Consider the following 22,184-nt stretch of genomic DNA (forward strand, 5'->3'; position numbering starts at 1 on the left):
TAACCACTCAAATGCAGTCCAATGCTCCCATACAGCTCACTTCGTCCCTCAAACTCATTCCACACATTAACAAACAGTACTCCCATCTCCTCACACATTTCAGCCAGAATTTCATTCACAATCCTTGCTCTCCGCCTCATTTCACCACAATCATACCTAGGCAACACACTGACTACCCTTCTTGTCACACTATTCTTTTTTATCTTTCCAAGCAGTCTCCTGACATTCATTTTGACATGCTCTTTGTTCTCTCTCAAATCATTTGTACCAATTAATACAATTAACTCTTTTGCTCGCTCCCGCCTCATATTCAATGCCTGAATCACTCTACTCATTTTTACCGCCTGGAAAACATACCTTGTGCATTTTATCCTGTAGCACACCTTTAATAATGGAGTCGCCATACAACGCCACTCGCTCATCTTTCGTTAACTCTTTCGTGCCATCATGATTTATTTGAATAGTTTTGACCTGAATTCTCTTAATTTCATTCCGCATCCATTTCATTTCTTGCTTCATCCAATTCAATTCACCTTCCGAACCTCGCGACACATTCTCTCTATCATTAAATCTTTCTAACTTTCTAACTCTCGACCCCCTCTTCTCACTTTCCCTCTCATTCATCCTTCTTTGTTTCCGTACTTTCGGTCCAACATACGTCCAACTTTCACTATCATTCATCTCACTTTCGCTCTCATTTATCTTTCTTTGTTTCCGTACTTTCGGACTAACATGCATCCAACTTTCGCTATCATTCTTCTCACTTTTACTGTCATTCATCTTTCTTTGGTTCAGTATTTTCGTTCCAACATGCGTCCAACTTTCGCTATCATTCATTCTTTTTTCGCTATAATTTATTCTTTCGATTTTTTTTACTTGCGATTTCTGCATCATGCCATTTCTACTTTCATTCGTTCTCTCGATTTCATTTCTTTTCGCCTCACTTTCGTCCCTTTTAACATCCGTTACGGTTGTAAAATCTCTCTTTCTTTTTTCCTGATTTTTTTAACATTTTTTCGCCTGTCTTTCTCACCATTCTTCTCTTTCAAACGTGCATTCGTGACACAATCGGTGCTAGCACTTTCTGTCATCAATTTCATATTCGCATTCATCAGTTCCTCGTTCAGGTCACACTTCGCACACACCCTTCTTCCATCCGCACTAAACATCCACAAATCATTTATGTAATCGAAGGAATACATATAAAAGACCTCACACTTAACGAAATGACTGAAATCTAAATTAAAATCATGGAATGACAATGCCGCCGCCATTTTTTTTTTTCTCTGCAGGTTATTAGGTCTAATAATAACGATTTCGTAATTTAGTTTAGGCAAGAAAAAATCCCCACACTAATAATATCGGTAGCGGAAAACGTTTACAGCCGCTCTTACTTAAACAATTACGCATATATACTTAATTATTCCTAGTAAAACTTATCTGAATCAGGAGCTCTTCAAATCGCGTCCACAGCACTTGGCCCACTAGGGCCTTCCTTTTTTCCTATATAAACCCCATCATCAGAAACGAAGAGATACAGCAAGAATAAGTGAAGCAGAAATAGGAAGAATGTATAGAACAGTGTTAGAGGAGAAACTAAAAAGTGTGAACAAGGAAAAAAATTTGAATCTAGGAGTGAAAGGAGTAATGAAGGCAATAGAAGATGAAGTTGAAAAAACAGTACCAGAAGAAGAGAAGACCAAGAAGAAATGGAATAGACAAGAAACACTGAAGTTAGTACAGGAAAAAAGAATGTTGAAGATAAGAAGGGATAAATCAGAACAAATAAAGGAACAATATAGAAGAAAAGCAATCAGAATGGATAAGATGAAATGGTTAGAAACAAAAGGCAATAATACAGAACTGTACTATGGAGAGCATAAAACTAGGGAGGTGTACAAAATGATTAGAACAATTACTAAAAGGTGACAACCAAAACAGAAGAAGAGAAGACCAAAAAAAGTTAAATATGAAAAAGGCAAAGTATTGATGAATAAAGATAAAACTGTACAGCAATGGATATGATACTGCAATGAGTTATATGAAGAAAAACTAGAGTTAGATAGTGTTGGGAAACTGACTGAAGAAGTGAAGCAGATATCACCACCAGGTAATGAGTATGATATGGACATTTTAAGAAGAGCAGAAAAAGCAATAGGATGGCTAAAACACATCACTGGAGAAATGATTAAACATGGTGGCGAAAGTATGGTTACAGAAATGCAATAACTATGTAATATGGTATGGAAAGAAGGAAAAATGTCAGAGTAGTGAGTGAAATCAATATTAGCGACATTATTCAAGAAAAGAAATAAGCTAGAATTTAAAAATTATAGAACAATTGCTTTGACAAGTCACCTTGGTAAAGTGATGATGATGATTATATTGACAGAAAGACTGAGAACACAATTGGAAGCATACCCTAAAGATGAGCAAGCATGATTTAGGAAAGATAGAACTACAATTCAACAGATTTTGACAATGCGGTTGATAGCAGAGAAAACTAGGAGAAAAACAAAAACATATATACTTGCTTCATTGATTTTCAGAAGGCATTTGAGACAGTATTCACCAGAAAGTGACATTAGCAGTGCTATAATCCTATGGAATTGATAAAAACTGATAGCTATATTAAAAGATGTGTATAAGAATGCAGTTGCAGTAGTTAGAATAGGTGATGATTTGGGGAAATGGTTTAGAACAAGCAGAGGTACTAGACCGGGGGGGGGGGGGGGATACCACCAAATATTTTCATAGCACATTTAGAAAGAGCAATGGATAAAATGAAGGAAGATGCAAAAGGAATATTAGTGCATGGGATGAGGATTAACAATCTGAGATTTGAAGATGACATTTTTATTATTGAAGAAGACAAAAGAGAACTATAAAAAACACTGAAACTCTTAAATGAGGAAGGGAAGAGATTTGGACTCGTTATGAATTTGGAAAAAATGAAGCCAATGGTATTTGGTGAGAAGAACATGAAACAAAATATACAAGTGAATGGAATTGATATAAAAAATGTAGAACAATTCACATATTTGGGAAGTAAAATGATTTGGACTGTAAAAAAGAAATAAAGATCAGGATTGCGAAGGGAAGAACAAATGTGAAGGCCATGGATAATATCTGGAAAATAAAGTGATCAGCCTGCAAATAAAACTAAGAGTGCTGAAAACATGTATCTTACCGTATGGATCTGAAACGTGGGTGATAAATAAGGAATCAAGAAAAAGAATTTGGCATTTGAAAGAACTTGTTACAGGAAGATTCTAAGAATAGGATGGTACAGAAAATTACAAATGACGAGCTCTATCGGAAGATACAACTAAAGGAGAATCTAATGCAGAAGAGTATACAATGGAAGCTGCAATTATTTGGACACATCTGCAGAATGAGTGAGGACTGGAAGATAAAGACATTTATGTTTGGTATTATGGATGGTGTAAACAGAAGAGGTAGACCATACAGAGAATGGATAGACAACATAAAGGACGGGTGTGGAATGGGTGTACAGAAACTGCGACACAGTGCACTGACAAAGAAAGGTGGGAAAAGATAGTAAAGTAGGTATTGGAGACCAACGGACAGTGAGCCCATGGTTCGTGATGATGATGATGAAAGCAAAAAGACGTGGAATGCTAATACTTCCTATTACTATATGTAGCCTGAATAACTGATAATATATATATTTGGGCTGCATTTAAAAGTACTGTCGCATGCCCAATCCTTATTATTTTCAAGGTCATCTAATCCAGCTTGCGTACTAAACAGTAAAATTCTCTCTTCATCATCTTCACCACTATCGTATAATAAAAACTGCTCACCATTTTCTAGAAATTTATACTCATCTGGAATTATATATCCTTCTTTCAGTTGGGATAGGGGTGCTTGGCTTTTCTTTTGCCTCAATCTAATATTACAACACAAATTTGCTAAAGATGACATCAGAGATGAAGGGAAGCACACAAGCAGACTGTCAGTTAGAAAGCTTAATTTTAAAGAAATTACCTTCTTCTAACTAGTTGGTTGATAAGGTCGCCAGACTGTTAGTTTAAATTTTTATCCCGAAAATGTATCACGCTGAAAATGTTTACTGCGAATATTCTGGCCATGGAAATGAATCCCACTAGGCATATAGGCACATTGCAATAAGTCTATATTACACTCCTAATTGAAATAAATTTGGCTTATTTCAATGTTAGGACACTATACTGAATATTTTGCACTTTTATTCATTTCTATTACTTATTCTTTTCTTCACATGAATTTGTGTATAGATATGCACAAAGTTCAGATGGGGGGAAAATGCAAGAAACAAGAAAAGCCTCATTGACTATGTCATCATTATTATTATTATTCAGGCTTCCATGGAGTTAAGAGACTCATTGTGGGAGGTCCTTCCTAGGAAACAGGAAGTCTATCATACCACTTCTTGAACTTATTGGCCATTCTTGCTCTCATTACTCTATCAGGCAATTTTTATTGTTGATATCTTCATGCTGTTTAAGAGATACTTGTGCAATGCAAGGTTTCTTCAATTAACACAAAATAACACAAGGAACAAGTAACACTATTTATTTAAGGACATATATTTCAAATTGAATGGCAAAAATAGTTAATTACAAAGCAGAATGGAAACAACCAACCAAAATCAATCAATCCACTGTTCAAATTCTACTTTGTAATTAACTATTGTCGCCACTAATGATTGCCTGTAATATTCAGGCTGAAATACATTATTATTATTATCCTAAGACCCCATGCAGTCAAAGACTCATCTAGGAGGTCCCTTTGTGATACATACAGCTGATCATACTATGCCTTAAACACATGTAAATTCTCTGCAGACACCATACTCTCAGGTAAAGCATTCCAATAATTCACAACTCTGCATGTAAAAAACCTGCTTCTCAATCCATTGTTCACACTCTCCTTATATAGCTTCCAGGGATGATTTCCAATCATATTATGAAAAAACTTCTTCACTTCTTCACTGTTAATCCTATAGTAACCCTTACTAACTGGTATGTCTCTGTCATATTGCCGCTCTTCTTCCTATTCACTAAATCCTGCAAACTGCATCTTCTCAACCTTTTTCATATTCAACATTCCAAAAATCAGAAATTACCCTATTCAATCACCTCTGTACACTTGCCAACATCTCTACATCCTTTTGAAAACCAGATGACCAAATCTGTGCACAGTAGACCATGTGTGGCCTTATCACACCCTTATACAATGCAACAAGAATCTCTTTACTTCTCCAAGTCAGTGTATTCCATATCATTCCAAAATTTGTTGCGTTGGCCTCACAATTTTTGGCAATGTGTGCCCTGAATTTCAGATTCTTATCTACCATTATCCCAAGATCTCTTACTGCCTCCACCTCCAATAATATATCACCCACCGAAGAAATAAAGCTGCAAACTTGGATGTCTTGTAATGTCTCAAAGACATCTAGATGATTTCACACAGGGAAGAATTATTGGAAAGCTTGAAGAAGGCCACAGAATTACTGATATTGCCAGAGAGTTTGGAATCTCACAAAGCATTGTATCCAGGCTCTAGACTGCATTCCAAACAAATGGAATGTGTTCTAGACGTTTACTAAGAGGTCACCCTTGCTCTACCATGGAGCACGAAGACAGATTTTTGGTTATAACAGCGAAACATAACTGACACAACACAGCAGGTCGGCTTGTATATTGGCTCCATTCAAGCATAAGTATGTGGATATCTCGACAAATTGTGGCAAGATGTCTGCGACAAGTAGGCTTGTAGTCTGCGTATATAGGGACACTGACTAAACACATAAAGGTGTGTAGTAAGTGTCCCTTTATCCACAGCTCATTGTAGAGTACGTTTTCAGTTGTATCCATAAAAATTGGACCAGACACCAATGGGCTAATGTACTCTTTACAGATGAGAGTTGTTTTAATCTTTCCTCAGATTCTAGACAACACTTGATCTGCCATGATAGTGGTACTACTTACATTGTGAGAATGTTCTTGAAAGGAATAGATACAGTGGTGCTGGGGGCATGGTGTGGGGAGGCATTATGTTTAATGGATGCACCAAGTTACAAGTGCAGCTTGTGGCAATTTGTATAACTGATGATTTCAAGTAGAAAGCAAGTACACATTCAAATTTTCAAATCAAGGGCAAATGGGTCATGTGGAAGCACTCAAAAAGGAAGTACGACCGGTGAACAATATTGCAATGAAGTTCTTAGACATCATGTTCGAATGTTCCATGATGCTGTAAGTGAAAAATTCATTTTTATGAATGACAAGATACTTGTGGAGACAGAGGATATTAATCAAATCAAGTGGCACATTTCCCAGATCACAACCCTACAGAACATGCTTGGAACGTAACAGGGAGATACATTGCTGCTTGTAATTTCCCTCCAGAAAACAAACAAGGCCTTATCCCTGCTCAGAAAGAGGAGTGTGTGCCAGTTTACCTCAAGAATTCCTGAATCACTTGGTGCTAAGCATGGTACAACATTGTGAGAGCTGCATTGCAGTTTGGGGTGGAGTTTGGGACATTTCAATATGTGGAGGGACATACTGAAACGTCGCTCCACATAGTTTTCTGTAAACACTGTACATTAATTCCTAAAGTACTTATTTAGGAAATTTGTACTTTTTTTGCCAACAATGTATTGCAATTTAATTTGTATGAAATTTATAGCATATTTTTTGTGTAATATAATTTATCAGAATGCTGGCAATAAATCTATGTCCACCTTTAGCTGTAGTCATGAAAATGATTTCATATACAGGTAAAAATGTAGTTTGCCCTTAACTTTTTGGACACCAATGTACATTATAGCACACACTTTCTCATCCTGACTTGTCATTTTGACTTTTACAGTATGACAGACAGTTCTCTGGAACCACGTTCTTCTGCACATTCCTGTAATGCATGTGATGATATCCATTCCAGTCTCAAAGCATTCATGAAATTTATTTTTTTATTACTCTACTTACGCTTTACACCACTTCACTTCCTTCAATATAAATTACATTGTCAAAATAATTTCTATTGGTGTTCAGCATTTCACTTTTTCTATCAAAACACTATCTCCCAAACTGTTCATCTTATTGCATTCTCATCCTTCCTTTTACTGGTAACAGCTCCCTAGATTGTATGTAGATTGCTCTTCCTGGCTTTCATAATCCTTTTTAGTTCCTTATCACATATCACTTTTCTTTCTTATATTTTATACTCCTCATGCAACTATTTTTATTTTTTTATTTTTTAATATGTATCTCATTCATGAAATCATGTAAGCATATCATAAAATAAGATTCTAAATCGACACTAAACTAATCCAAAGTTCAGTGTTGATTCATTAAAATTTGGATTAGTGAAACATTAAAATTCACTAAAGACATTCACAAACAACCATACAACAGCAGAATTTAAACCCACCTGTGGCTTTGAGAGTGGACTTTACCCACTTGACCAACTAAGCCATCAGCTATCTTCATGCTTGCACCTTTTTTCTTCTCAAGAATTTTTTCTTTGCATTTCCTGCTTGATTTCATTCTTTATCCACTTCACACTAATTCTTTTTTTCTCTGTTAATCCTTGGAATATCCTTCAATTATCTCTCAGGCACTTCTGATCTGTTGCCTGCCTAGTTCTCCACACCCAGCTGCTTCTATAAAATGTCATAATCCCCTGCTTTATAGTTCTCCATGTCTCCCTTCTATTGAGAGCTTGCCATCTGGCCAATTTCCACATCTAAACTATGTGATCACCTATCACACTAAAAGCTGTGCTAAGTAACTGTACCTTAGCAACACTAATGTCCCTTCGGTTAAAATTTTCTTTGATGATTAATACCTGCATATTTGCTTATCACCTCTAAGCGTTGTTGCATGGGAGAGAAGATGAGCACTAGGTTGTGGTCAGAATTATCCAGGGGGCTCGCTACATTCACTGCATATTTGGAGGGTTCATTGGTAAGGAAGAGATCTAGAGTATTTAGGGAGTGGTTCGGGTTATCTGGTATTCTGGTCGGCTTTTCAACCATTTGTGTAAAGTGATGGCAAATGTTTCAGCATCTCTGCCTGCAGGATCTGTACAACTGGAAAAGGAAAGCCACTTGGTGTTATGGACATTGAAATCACTCAGGAGAATGATTTCACTGTTAGGAGAGTGGGACTGGAGAAAATCAACTTTTAAGGAGAGGAAATGAAATAGCTCAGAGTGGTTGGTGGTATTAGGAGAGCGATAGAGATATCATATGAATTTGACTGAGTGGGGGAGGGATATTTACAGCCAAAGAAGGTCGAAATTGGGCGATTCTAGGTTAGGAGCCCTCTGGAGTTAAACAGTGTATAGTTAGGAAGGTTGAGATGGATAGTGCTGGGGGAAGGTGAGATTCGAGTTTCTGTTAAAAAGATTAGGTGGGGGTTTGATGGACTGCAGATGGTAGGGGACACTATTAAGGTTGGAGTTGAGGCTACGGATGTTGGTGAAGTGGACATGCAAAGTTCTGTGAGGCATGGATTTGACTGTAAGGATCTTGCACGTTCCCTATGCAGTTCCTGCATACTGGTCTCCTTGGTGGCTACTAGTGGCATCACTTGGTTTTCGCATTAGTTTGGTTTTTTTGTAGTCTATCATCCAACCGTTGCTTCCATTTTGGCATTTTTCTTCTAGTTGGTGTCTTTGTTCTCTCTGGGCAAGCGCATATGCGCGACTGGGGGAAAGTGTCCTTTAGCTTATTGCTTATCGCCATTATAAATTTGAATGTGTTTGTCGGTGTGTCACAGGTCACTTTCATGAGACGTGGAAAGTTCATTCCGTCCTTTCTTTTTGTTTATGGTGCAAAACAATAGCATTTGATGATATTTGGGATCAAAGTTGCATTCTCCTGCTAGTTTGCTGATGTCTTCTTTTAATGAATGATGCTCAATTTTTGTTGGAGAGCCTGGGAATTGGAACAGCTAATGCATGTTCTGTTGAGCAAAGATTTGAAGATACCTACTTTTTAGAGATGAATAATGTACTGAATCTTGGTCTCTAGACTAGAGCAGGGTTTCCAGACTATGTAAAAATACATAAAAAATTACAAAAAAAAAATATATAAAATTTATAAAAGTGGGAAAAAAAATCTTTAGCCCATCCATGGTACAAATGTACCATAGTTTTACTAATAACATTTCATGGGTGGAACCACACATTATAAAAAAACATTATGGTATGGTTGAAATATCTTTCAATCATTTTCTGGATCAATCAAATCTGTATCAATCATCTTCTGGATGGAGGCCTGGATATACGTATGAAGGAGTCACTTAAGAGTTAAAGCTAGATAACTGAGAGAAAATCTCCCACTTATCTAGGTTTATACATAGTCTTTTAAGGAATGTAGAGAACCAAACCAGGCTTCTGAACTTATGTACAATCCTCACCTTCTCATGGTATGTCGTGTAAATCCTTGGCTAAGATGAGGCAAGAAATGAAATGGATGCGGAATGAAGTTAAAAGAATTCGAGATATGTATAGAAGAGTGAAAATGATAAAATCAAATAATGTTGGCAAAAAGAGGTAACGAAACACTCGCAAGTGATGTTGTATGGTGATTCAATTGTTAAAGGCGTGTTGGATGAGAGGATGCATAAAGTATACTTAAATATAAAGAGCCAACAGGCTTCATTTTGGCGATATAAACATTAATTAAATTAAGGGGATATTAGATCTCACATTGTTTTAAAACCAAATAAGAAACTCAAAGACTGGAATCAGAGAGTTTCATGCCGAATATAGTATAAGAAACTATAAAAGTATCGGCGAATACTAGCGTGAGCTGAATGCAAGTAGTCCTAGAACATAGTACAAACACGGGCTACTCGTTGTAAAGGTGGGGAAAGTTCTGATCATTATTCATTTCCTAGGAAATGTGTTTTTACATTATGGAAAATACCAAAGAGTAGCGATCAGAACTTTCCCCACCTTTGCAACAAGTTGCCCATGTTTGTACTACGTTCTACGACTACTTGCATTCAGCTCATGCTAGTATTTGCCGATACTTTTATAGTTTTTTATACTATATTTGGCATGAAACTCTCTGATTCCAATCTTTGAGTTTCTTATTCGGTTTTAAAATAATGTGGGATCTAATATCCCCTTAATTTAATTAATGAATAAAGTATTATTCATATTAAATAATTGAAGGTAGAATGAGTAGAGTGATTGAGGCATTGGATACGAGAAGTAAGCGAGTAAAAGAGTTGATAGTTGCGATAGGTACAAATGACTTGACTGCAAACAAACAAACAACACATCAGAATGGATATCAGAAGGTTGTTTGAGACAGATAAAAGAGAATAGTGTGAACGAAAGATAGCAAGCATGTTGAATGATATGTTAGTGGAAATGTGTGAGGAAAAAGGAGTGTAGTTTATTAATGTGTGGAATGAGTTTGAAGAACAAAGTGAACTGTACAGAAATGACGGACTGCATTTGAGTGGGTTTGGTGTGAGTCGCTTGGAGAGACTGATGATGGAAAGTAGAGAAATGAGTGCAGAGAAGGAATATGATCAAGTGATAAGCAATGTGGAAGAACGGGAGAGTAAGATAGGAGAGATTGAAGAGGTGGTTGTGAATGAAGAAGTGAGCATCAAGAGTATAGAGAATGCGAGAACAAGTGTGCATGACAGACAGGGAAACAGGGAGGCTCAGGGTGGACAGAGGAACACAGTGTGAGAAAAGTAGATACTCCAAGAGGATGTAAGCACATGTGTAGATAAAAAGGGAAGGGGATGACCTGGGATCAAGGAAAAACAGTTGGATCTGAAGAAGGTTCAAAGATAAATAAGGAGAAAAAGAAATGACTTGAGTTAAGCATGGAAAAGTCACATCAAATAAGTGGTGTCAGTGGAACTAGTTATAGATCCAGCAATAAGCTGCTGTGTTTGTATACAAATGCTAGAAGAGTAAGAAACAAGGCAAATGAAATGGCTGCATTAATCGAGTCTGTTCACCCAAAAATTGTTGGAACAAGCAAGACATGGTTGGATGAGGATGACATCCTGACAGGAATAGAGATGGAAGGGTATGATGTGTTTTGTGAGGATAGAAAGGGCAAAAAGAGAGGGGGAGTGCTATTGATGATAGAGAAAGAGTTAAGTCCATACAAAGTAGAGATGCAAGAGGGAAATAGTGCCAGTGGTTTTGAGGTGGTATGGTGTGAGATAGAGTTGAATAGAATGAAATACTTAGTTAGATGTTGTTATAGACCTGGTAATGTGGATGGTAGTGACTACGAAATGTATAATCAAATTAAGCAAGCAAATAATGGTGATTATTATGGGCAATTTTAACTATGGCAATATAGAGTGGGATGATGAGATAGCAACAAGAAGTAAAGAAAACGAGTTTCTTGAGTTTTTGAGGGACCACTACCTCAGATAGTTTGTAAGAGAGGGCATACAAAGATTGAAGGTCTTGAATTTGATCATTTCATCAGGGTTGCCAGATGAACACAACAGCTTATGGCCAAAATTTAAAGAAAATATAGCCAAAGATATAAAATGATTGAATTGTGTGAATTAACATACCAACAACTAAGTGTGCATAATTATGCCTATATATTCGATTACATATCATCAAAAATACTTTTAATTAAACTTAAAATACTTACAGTGAAAAACTCAGCTGTTAATTTGACAGTACTTCCTCAAGATATTGAATATCTTGTTCTTCTTTTTCTGCAGTCGAGTCATAAAGGGTTTTGCTGTTGTGAATTTGTAGCATTTCGGGAGTACATTTAAAGTTTTGGCAGCACATATTGTTATCACTTAAGAATGAACGGATTCTTACAGTTGAATCTAGCAGTTTAATTTGCATCCTGTTTCTGGGTTTAGTTTTGATAGATGTTACATAAGAAAAAATTCATTCAACTATTGCGTTACTTGCTGGCACGATAAGGCATGTTAGCACATAATTCGACAGTTCTTTAAAATTATTGTGTTTGGATACTGCTTGCCAAAATTCTAAAGCTTCCTTAGGGATTCCATCTTGTTTGAAGTTTTCTTCTTCATTCAATGCAACAAGGCTAATTCTTCTGTATTGGTCTTTGACTACATCAACATCGTTTATTAGGTGGAAAAATGGCAGATCAGAAAATTTTCCCTTTTCTGTTTGGCTTAAACAGTAGGATTTAAAAGTGACAGACCTTTAAATATATTAGCTGACTGAGGGAGCCGCTTGTTCACTTGATACAATGATTCTTGAAGCATGGCTTGGCACCTAAATTTCACAGACTTTATTTTATTATTTTCTTGTTCCATATCAGGAGAAGTGCTAAAGCTGATCAAGTACATCCTAATTTCTTGATCAAATTTAATTCCAAAGTCTACATTTTCTACTATTTTGCATGTTCCATCTTCATTGTACAGCCTTTGATAAAGACTATCTCTGTGTGCACGCAGTACTTTGGCAAGATCGTAAGAATCAGCATAGGTTTGCTGGAACAAACCATTAAGCCTTTCGAACTCTTTAACAATGGGAGTAGCAAATACAAAGTAAAAATAATTCATCCTATCTTGTAACATCTCTTTTATCAACCGTGCCTTATACCTTGTATCCTGACCTCCAGATTGTTCACAACAGGTGGAGTAGGCAATTAATTCTTCCTAGTGTAGAGGCTTAAGTGCTGTGAGGACATTATGTTGCAGGTTTAATGGATTTTTTTTTTTTTTTTTTTTTTTTTTTTTACAACACTCAAAAAGAATTAAATTAGAATTTAATGCTTCCTATATTTCGTCCTAGTCACTAGGACATCTACGGGGATTACAAAAACAATTTATGTAACATGCACACAAAAACTTACAATACTAAGCCCAACCACGTGGGTGACACTAAAGTCCTATCTAGGTGGAGCAGGTGGCCTGGAATATAAGGTGGGACCTCTGGTGATGAGTGTTTCCCAAATCTTCGGAAGCTTAATGCAACCGTATTTGTTAAGATTTGGTTGGTTTCTGAGAGCTGCTGCTGCTTCTAAGAAAAGTCTCTCTTTCTTGAATTTGCTGTGGTGGAGCATGGTGGTTTTCTTCCATGATACTCTGTGGGTGGTGTCCAAAACATGGTCAGCCAAGCCTGAATGGCCATAGTTGTGTTTAACGATGTACGACTTGTGTTCCTCCAGGCGGATGGATGCTGTTCTGCCTGTCTGTCCAAAGTACGCAAGCTTACAGGAACAGGGTACTTTGTAAACTCCAGGCAGAGAGAGAGGAGGGAGCTGATCTTTCGTAGAACGGATAAGGGTAGCAAGTTTGCGGTAGGGCTTATATGCTGTGTGTAGGTTATACTTTTTTAGTATCTTGGCTATTTTTTCCAAGGTGCCTCAGATGTAGGGTATGGTGATGGCATTTTTAAAATCTTGTTGACGAGAGGGACGGGGAATGGGGGAGGAATTGATTATTTTTTTGATACTGTGTTCGCTGTAGCCATTGGAGAGGAAAGTTCTGTGTATGTGGTTAAGCTCAGTAGTGAGGGCGGTTCCACTGGAACAAAGATTGTGGGCTCTCTTTTCTTCTTCAAAATCTTCAAAATATTCCAGTATGAAAGCTTATGAGATAGAACTATCACCAAAGTTCTATCTCATGCAATGGAACAACACTTGCAACACAAAGTCTATGCTGTAACTAACTAGAGACGATCAAAACAGACATGGACCCAAGCTGGTATGGCTGTTGTGTACGTGTTTTATACGAGTACAAAACGAAGCTGCATCGTATTTAGTAGTATTTATCAACAGAACTGGATCAAGTTTATAGCAACAACAGCGAGCGGGAGCTTTGTGTACTTGTTTTATATAAGTACAGAATGAAGCTCAAGCATGCTTGGTGTTATTGAGGGAGTCATAGTAACAAACTATAAGCCAGCTACCAAAGGCTCATTATGATGTCATCGAATAAACATTTTCAGTAACAGTCAATTTGCATCAAGCGCGTCACCGCCAACCAAACGCCACATAAAGGGGTACCAACAGCTAGCCTTACAATGTGACAACAATATTAAACTAAGTAAATAATGCATATGGCACCATTTACTTAATTTAAATCTTTGTAAAACTGTTTGTAAAAATCTTTGTTTGACTTGAAATCTTTGTGAAAATGGCCAAATTAGTGGCCACATTTTCATAAATGGACAAACTGATTTTTTCATGGCCCCGGAGTTCAAAAAAGTGCCAAATTTTTGAAATTTGGCCATGAAATGGCCAATCTGGCAACCCTGCATCTCATCAGACAATGTAATAATAAATGAGGTGTTAATTCACCCTCCAGTTGGTGAGAGTAACCATGAAGTGATTATCTGGGTGATTCCCAGCAGTCTGAGGATCCCTGAGAGAAAAGGGTGTATGTGGAACTACAAGGCTGGTGATTATGAAGAGCTCAGGAGATAGCTTGCCGGTGTAGCATAGAATTAGGAGGTAGCTGGACAAGAGATCAATGCAGCTTGGAGGATATTCAAGAACTATCTAGTAGAAGCAATGTCTAAATGTATTTGAAAGTGAGAAGGTTAAATAAAGTAGGCGTGAAATGGATGAAGAGAATAAGCATGCATTACAGAGAAAAAGGGCATTATGGAGGCAGCATAAGAAAAGCGGTAATAAAGTTTATTTTTCACTAGGTTAGACTATGATAAATTTAGTTTAATCCTTTATCCCAGTGAGAGCAAACAAAGTTTGCACCTGAAAATATCTTCAGGACTGAATATAGTGTTGTACTATCTTACTGGTAAGTAGTACAACACCAGGCAACTCGTAGCAAAGGTGGAGCAAGCTACCAACACACCTATCCCAGTATCTCCCAAAATGCAAAACACATCTCCTTGTGGATATGTATACTGTTATGCATTAAGGGATTGGCCACTACCCAGACTAGTTTCGACCTTTATTGAGGTCTCTTCAGTGGGAACCAGGCCCAGAGTTGGAGATACCAGGCAGAAGCAGTAGCAAGGTCATCTTTACCTATAGGAGTTGCCAAAAGGTTTGCCACCTTTTTTTTTATTAAATTACTCTGGATTTAGAGAAAGATGTTGAAAGTTTATTTTTCACTAGATTAGACTATGATAAATTTAGTTTAATCCTTTATACCAGTGAGAGCAAACAAAGTTTGCACCTGAAAATATCTTCAGGACTGAATCTAGTGTTGTTTTACTATCTTACCTGGGTAAGTAGTACAACACCAGGCAACTCGTAGCAAAGGTGGAGCAAGATACCAACACTTCTATCCCAGTTCTCCCATCTCCCAGTGGGAGATACTGGGATAGGAGTGTTGGTTTTTTCATCAATATTTTCCCCGTTCACCTGGATCTTCTAAATTTACAGAGACTAACAATGTGTTAGTTTCGTGGTCAACTACAACTAAATCTCCTAACTGTTTTTCACTTAAATCCTGTGTCTTATTATCTTGTTCAACAGTTGTAATAGTACTTTCATCCAAACTGGATGATGTGCACAGTTCGTTAACTCTGATTTCTGATGTATCGAGTTGGTTACAATCTACATTAGAATATTTTAACAAATTTATTAAGAGCCTCAGTTTGTTTCTTAATATCTGCTTCTTTCGCAGCATGGTGCTTACGATTTTGTGCACCAGATAACTTTTTTTAATTTTTGATTCCATTTCTATTTTATACCCACAAGAAATTATTACACAAAACGACACAGAGATGAAACAATAGTTCACACTGCGCTACTCTCAGTAGCCTATTGAGATGCATACTGTTATAAATCTACTATTGCTATCCTGTCATTACTGCGACATTGGAAAATTTTATTATTATTTTAACTTTGTTGATACCAACACTTCTATCCCAGTTCTCCCATCTCCCAGTGGGAGATACTGGGATAGGAGTGTTGGTAGCTTGCTCCACCTTTGCTACGAGTTGCCTGGTGTTGTACTACTTACTCAGGTAAGATAGTAAAACAACACTAGATTCAGTCCTGAAGATATTTTCAGGTGCAAACTTTGTTTGCTCTCACTGGATAAAGGATTAAACTAAATTTATCACGGTAATAACAAGTTCCATGATGATTACAAAGACCAGACAAAGAGAGTCCTGTTTATAATTACTCTTAGAGAGGAAGGTTCTGTAGGTCGAATATGTGCCTTCGATTGGGATTTTTAGACCATCATTATTGTTCAGAATGGGGTGGTTGATAATAATCTCACAGGCTTACTTAAATTTGCATTCAGACCAAGTTTTGGTGTAATGTAGACAAGTAGCGCTTTTCCAGTCAGTTCTATGTAGGGTGTTCAGGGCATGATCAGAAAGGCCATAATTATTATATTTAATGTGTCGTTTATGTTCTTTTTGTCTGATAGGAATTGTGCAGCCTGTTTCCCCTATATATGGTATGTTACAGATGCAATAGATACGGTATACTCCAGGATGGGCCAGCGGAGGGAGTGGGTCTCTGGATGAATGGAGTAAGCTTTTTAATTTTGCAGGAGGTTTGAAGGTGGCTTTGAGGTTGTATTTTTGCAGTATTCTGTTTATTTTATCTGATGTCCCTTTAATGTAAGGAATGGTTATAGTTTTATTGTAGTCTGGTTTATCTTTGTTTTTTATTGAGGTCTTGTAGAGAATTTCAAGTGAAAAATAAACTTTCAACAACTTTCTTTAAATCCAGAGTAATTTATTAAAAAAAAGGGTGGCAAACCAATTGGCAACTCCTATAGGTAGAGATGACCTGCTAATGCTTCTGCCTGATATCTCCACTTGGGCCTGGCTCCCGCGGAAGAGACCTCAATAAAGGTCGAAACTAGTCTGGGTAGTGGCCCTTCCCTTAATGCATAACATTAGACATATCCGCAAGGAGATGTGTTTTGCATTATAGGAGATACTGAGATAGGAGTGTTGGTAGCTTGCTCCACCTTTACAATGAGTTGCCCAGGTGTTGTACCACCTTAACCCAGTCCTGAAGATACTTTCAGGTGCAAACTTTGTTTGCTCACACTTGGATAAAGGATTAAACTAAATTTATTATACTCTATCCAAGTGAAAAATAAACTTTCAACAGCTTGAGTTAATAGTTAACTCAATCAAATAGAAATCAAACAAATGAAATAGTTAACCGCCTGAATACTGAATGAATGAGGATTGGTTAGCCGTTTGGGATTAAACCAGATTTAAATGGGATTTAAAATTGGCTTAAGCCAAAAGAAAAAGGTGTATAATATGGTATAATATGATGAAATGCCATGCTATACAGAGACTGGTCAATTAAAGAAGGTCGTTTTTTCATCAGGGAACTAGGACAAACTTTGAAAAGAAAAGTCAGCCGCTGGAAAAAATTCACACTGAATATTTGAATAATTTAAGGTTCGGTGGAAAAGAAGTAGAACTGGGCAGAAGAATTACAGAAGTACCACATGGACGTAACTGAAGTTACTAAAACAAAGAAAACAAAAATAGGTGAGATTCATTCTAAACAAATAACAACTACAATATGTTATATTTAGGCAATAATGATCAAGGAAAGGAAGGAGTAGCTAATAATATTCAACATTTAATACAAAGATAATCTTCTTGAATGGAAAACAGTTTCCATTCAAGAAGGTTATACTAAGGAAGAAGTCAAAGAATTTTTTAAGTCATTAGAGAAGGCATCTGATATAAACAAATAAAAAGTAGAGAAAGTCAATCTTTGTTGGAGATCTAAGAAGCAGCATTAGGAAATTAATTCTGACATACAGAAATGTTTTGGATAAAATTTGTAGCAAAGAGCAACACTAATAAATAGATGGTACTTGCTGGATTTCTGTTGAGGATGTGAACTAATCACTACAAATATTTCCAATATAAAGATGTTCACTAATTCACAGAGAGAGAAGAAATGAGAAAATTTCATTGATTAATACAATACATTTTTAATAAGTCCATTAGTATAACTGGAAGCAATTATTTACAGTATGGTATGATGAGCTGTGTGTGTGTGTGCGCGTGCGTGTGTGACAGAAGGGCTGTCCACAATGGAGATATGAAGATGATAATAATAACCCTTATTCTTAATTTTCTTATATCTACATTTTTGGCATCTTTCTTCAACCTAACTCTCGTTCACACTTGCATTATCCTTCTCTGTCTTTTCTCACTCTCTCTATTTCTCTCACCCAACAGAACTTCCTTGAAATTATAACACTAGTTCCATTCAAATGCAAACCAATCCTAGTTTCCTGAAACTTCACAAATTGCATACATGTTAACTCACACAGCTCAGCCGTCATGCTGTTCATCATCACTGCTCAACTTTCAACTCAATATTGCCATAGTTAAGAAAATAATTATCACTTTTTTCAGCTACTCATCATCCTTAACCAGGAAAGAACAATTTCCTGAGATCTCCATCACTACAAGATTTAATATAGGCATGAAATAAAGATAGAGACTGTGATGAAATCTAGTTATGATTATGCTTAATTATATGCAGGTTTACTTCATTATTTTAAATTTTAATAAAAATGAGAAAGTTTATTCTTACCTAGATCTTTTCCAAAGCCTGATTGTTTGTAGCCACCAAATGGAGCTGCTACATCGGTCTTGTTATAACAGTTGATAAAACATGTTCCAGCATGTATTTGTTCACTAACTAAGAGTGCCTTAGAGATATCTCTTGTAAAAACACCTGATGCTAATCCATATTCTGTGGAATTTGCTCTTCTTACCACATTCTGAATATCTCTAACATAAAAATAATTATTTTTATTTGTTTTGTATAAAATTAGGTTACTTTCAGAAAATGCATCTATAATATTTCTATTTTTCAGTTTAACAGTAAAATTATTATTATTATGATAATTATTATTATTTAGGCCTCCAAGGAGTCAAAATACTCATTGTGGGAGGTCCTTCCTAGGAAACACAAGTCTATCAAGCCTCATTGTGGGAGATTCCTCCTAGTTAGAGCAATTAATCTGAAGTTTATTAAATCTGCTGTTTTTTTTCCCACTGGATTCAAACCAATATTACTAGAGCAGGAAATGAACACTACCTATATATGAATACCACAACCAGAGAGAGACTGGAAACAACAACAAAAAAAATAAAATTCAAACTTAGTCTCAGCAATTATTTCTTTCAATGGAATTGAACATTTATCATAACAAATTGTGAGTTATGAATAAAATGCTGTAATTATCTTTAAGTAATAAAGTCTTTATTTAACCTTTATATGAATGGTTCAGTTCAGTAATTTTACATTTCAATTAATTTGCAGTTCACTTTTTCCACATCTACAAAACTTAAATACACATCATTGTTATATTCCAATGATTTCTCAATTATTTATTTTAGAGTACAAACCTAATTCTGAAAACCTCTATTTGGCCTGAATATAGCTTGTTCTTCTCCAAGTTTCCCTTCAAGAATTTCTCTTAGTCCTTTCCCAAGTATGCATGCATAAATCTGACCAGGAATACTAAGTAGAGAAATTGCTCTGTAATTCTTGCATTGAGTTTTATTTCCCTTTTCATGGATGGGTATACTATATTAGATCTGCTACAACCATCTGGAATTTGACACTTTGCCCAGACCTTCTGAATTAAGCATTGGAGCCACTGTAAAACTTTTATACCTCCATATTGGTGCATTTATGGGTGAATGTCATATACTGCAGCTGCCTTTCCACATTTCAGGTTTTTGAAGGCTTATTCTACCTCATGTATTGATATGTACTCCTGATTACAGTCCTCTTGAATGCTCTTTTAGAGAAACTTGTGTCATAGAGTTACTATGAAAACACAAGGAATACTATTTATTTAGATGACACCAAATATTTCAGTCTGAAAATTACAGGCCACCTTCAGTGGCAATGACAGTTAATTACAAGTTATAATGCAACAAATGGATTGATTTGAAACAGAAAGAGCCATGTGTTATACTTAGTGTAATGGTATAACTGAAAAAACACAGGTTAATCATAACTGTAAAAAAATAAAAAATAAAATTAATGATGTGTTATTCTGATAAGACTTTCCCATAATTTAGATCTTTATCTAAATTTATTTATAGGCAGCCATTCTGATTCAAGTTTGGGAAGTGAAGTAAGGCCTCGGCATTCTCTTTAAACAAATGATCAAACTTGTACTGACAATGATGAAGGAGGAGAGTTTCAGACCAAAGAATATTGTGGCCTATGTCTATTTTGTATTGAACCAAGCCAGATTTATCAGATTTCATGTAGCAAATATTAGACTGATGTTCTTGTATTATCTTGTCTACTGAGCGTCCAGTTTATCAGAAGTAGGACAGATGGCAATCACAAGGAACTTGGTATACCGGGAGAGACAGAGGCGAGCGTTTATCTTTTGAAGAGGACTAACAAGTTGATAGTTTATTGATAGGTATAAAAGTAGCCAAAATTGTATTTCTTCAGAATTCTGGAAATCGGTTCTGAAATGCCTGACATTTCTGTTTCAAATCCATCCAATGTTTGCATTCTGCCTTGTAATCAAATGTCGTCGTCACTGAAGATGGCCTGTAATTTTCAGGTCGAAATATTTGGTTATAAATCAATAAATAAATAAAATTTATTTATAAAAGTTAAAAATTTAAAAATAAAAGTGACTTTCTTGCCACTTGAAAAAATATCAAAATCTCTTTATCCTCCGAAACCTCCACATCACCCAATGAAAAAACCAGGAGTTTATAATATTCATTGTTCCTGTGGCATCTGCTATGTAGGCCAGACGGGGAGATTGGGAGAAATCCGCATGAGCGAACATCAAAAGGACGTACAAAAAAAGAGAGAAATAAGTCTGGCTTGGCATTTCACACAGCTTCCACTGGTCATGATGTACTCTGGGACAGAATAATCATGTCCTACATTGATAAAAACTGTTTCACAAGAAAATTCAAAGAGGCAGCAAATATGATTAAAATTCCTACACAATGCAACAAAAATCAAGGCTTGATTTTAAATCAAGTTTGGTCAGCGTTTATTAAAAATTTACCCAGTTCAGACCTCGGACAGAGTGAAAGTGAACCACAGAACGCGACATCAAATAGCATTGTTTCCAGCTAACATGTATTAACAGTTGTATAGATCTGTTATTTGGTTTTTTAACGAACTTTATTGATGTTCATAATACCAATAAATGAACTTGTTTTTTCATAATTTCTTATAGTTTGTGCATTAAACTGTTAGTTATCTTTACCCCTGAAGATGTTAGTCTGATGACTACCAAAACTTGTCGAGTTTATTTTTTAGTACTTGTTTAGTTTTAAAAAACAGTCTTTTTTAATAAAAATGTGGTCACAAAACTGGAATGATCTGCTTGAACTTCTTAACCACAGAAACCTCTGCATGATTAAATAAATAATATATTACTTATTCCTTGTGTTTTTATGTAAATAATTAATTCCTCTTGAATGTTTTTTACTACTGTGCTGTCACCATTTATTTCATTTGGTAATCTTTCAAAGTAATTACTCCAGACATCTAGAGTATCTTTATCTACAGTTTTCATGTCACCTTTATCATATGGAGAAATATAAATTGCCCAGTTTAGTAGATAGGTAGAAAAAAGGTGCTGAGATTGACATTTAAGTTGGTGAAGAGTGGAGAGTAATATAAAGTGTGTGTGTGGGGGGGGGGGGGGGAGGACAATGCAGAATGGGCCATTCCTGAAAGCTGTGTAATGTAATAGTCAGTGTAGTGAGGTAAAAGTTTTTTTATATAGAGAGTGGGAGGCAAGTGGAACATGGTTGCAGAATATCTTGCAAATTCTTAGGACATAAATGAATTCATTTAATTCAATAGGTATGTTACAGGTGAGTGAGACCTCTAATGGTGAGTCCACCGATTCTCTGGAGGTCTGCTATTAATAATGAAAGTAATAATACTCTCTGTGGCATTCTGTAAATTCATTTCATATTTCTATTTCTCACCTAATTCCAGAAATCATCCTGAACTTTTTTTGCGTCTATTTGTTAAATACTGTTTTCATCAATCAAAACTTTCCTAGCAAACTCAGCTTCAATGAAGATTTGGATGTTCACAATCTTGACTTTTTCTTTTTTCAGCTGCATTAATCCAGCAGGCAGAGATGTTGAAGCAAATGAGCACTTAAATCTAGATTGGCCTTTCACATCACCAATGAAAATCATCAAGCTGGCAAATCACCAAAATATAATACATAGAATTT

At 36.1% G+C, this 22,184-nt stretch overlaps 1 protein-coding gene across 2 annotated transcripts in view; it reads right to left on the bottom strand.

Moving 5' to 3' along the window:
* The window catches only part of LOC150106251 (mitochondrial 10-formyltetrahydrofolate dehydrogenase), a 654,974-nt gene that overhangs the window by 14,749 nt on the left and 618,041 nt on the right, over window positions 1-22,184 (bottom strand). For both annotated transcript variants that reach the window (XM_090392273.1, XM_090392274.1), the window contains exon 22: window positions 18,521-18,720. In XM_090392273.1, coding sequence (XP_090248399.1) covers window positions 18,521-18,720 — 200 coding nt within the window. The remainder of the gene's footprint in view (window positions 1-18,520; window positions 18,721-22,184) is intronic.

Source organism: Typopeltis vanoorti, chromosome 5 (assembly GCF_054136105.1).
Source record: "Typopeltis vanoorti isolate ZY-2024b chromosome 5, IOZ_Tvanoo_1.0, whole genome shotgun sequence".
Taxonomy (NCBI): Eukaryota; Metazoa; Arthropoda; class Arachnida; order Uropygi; family Thelyphonidae; genus Typopeltis; species Typopeltis vanoorti.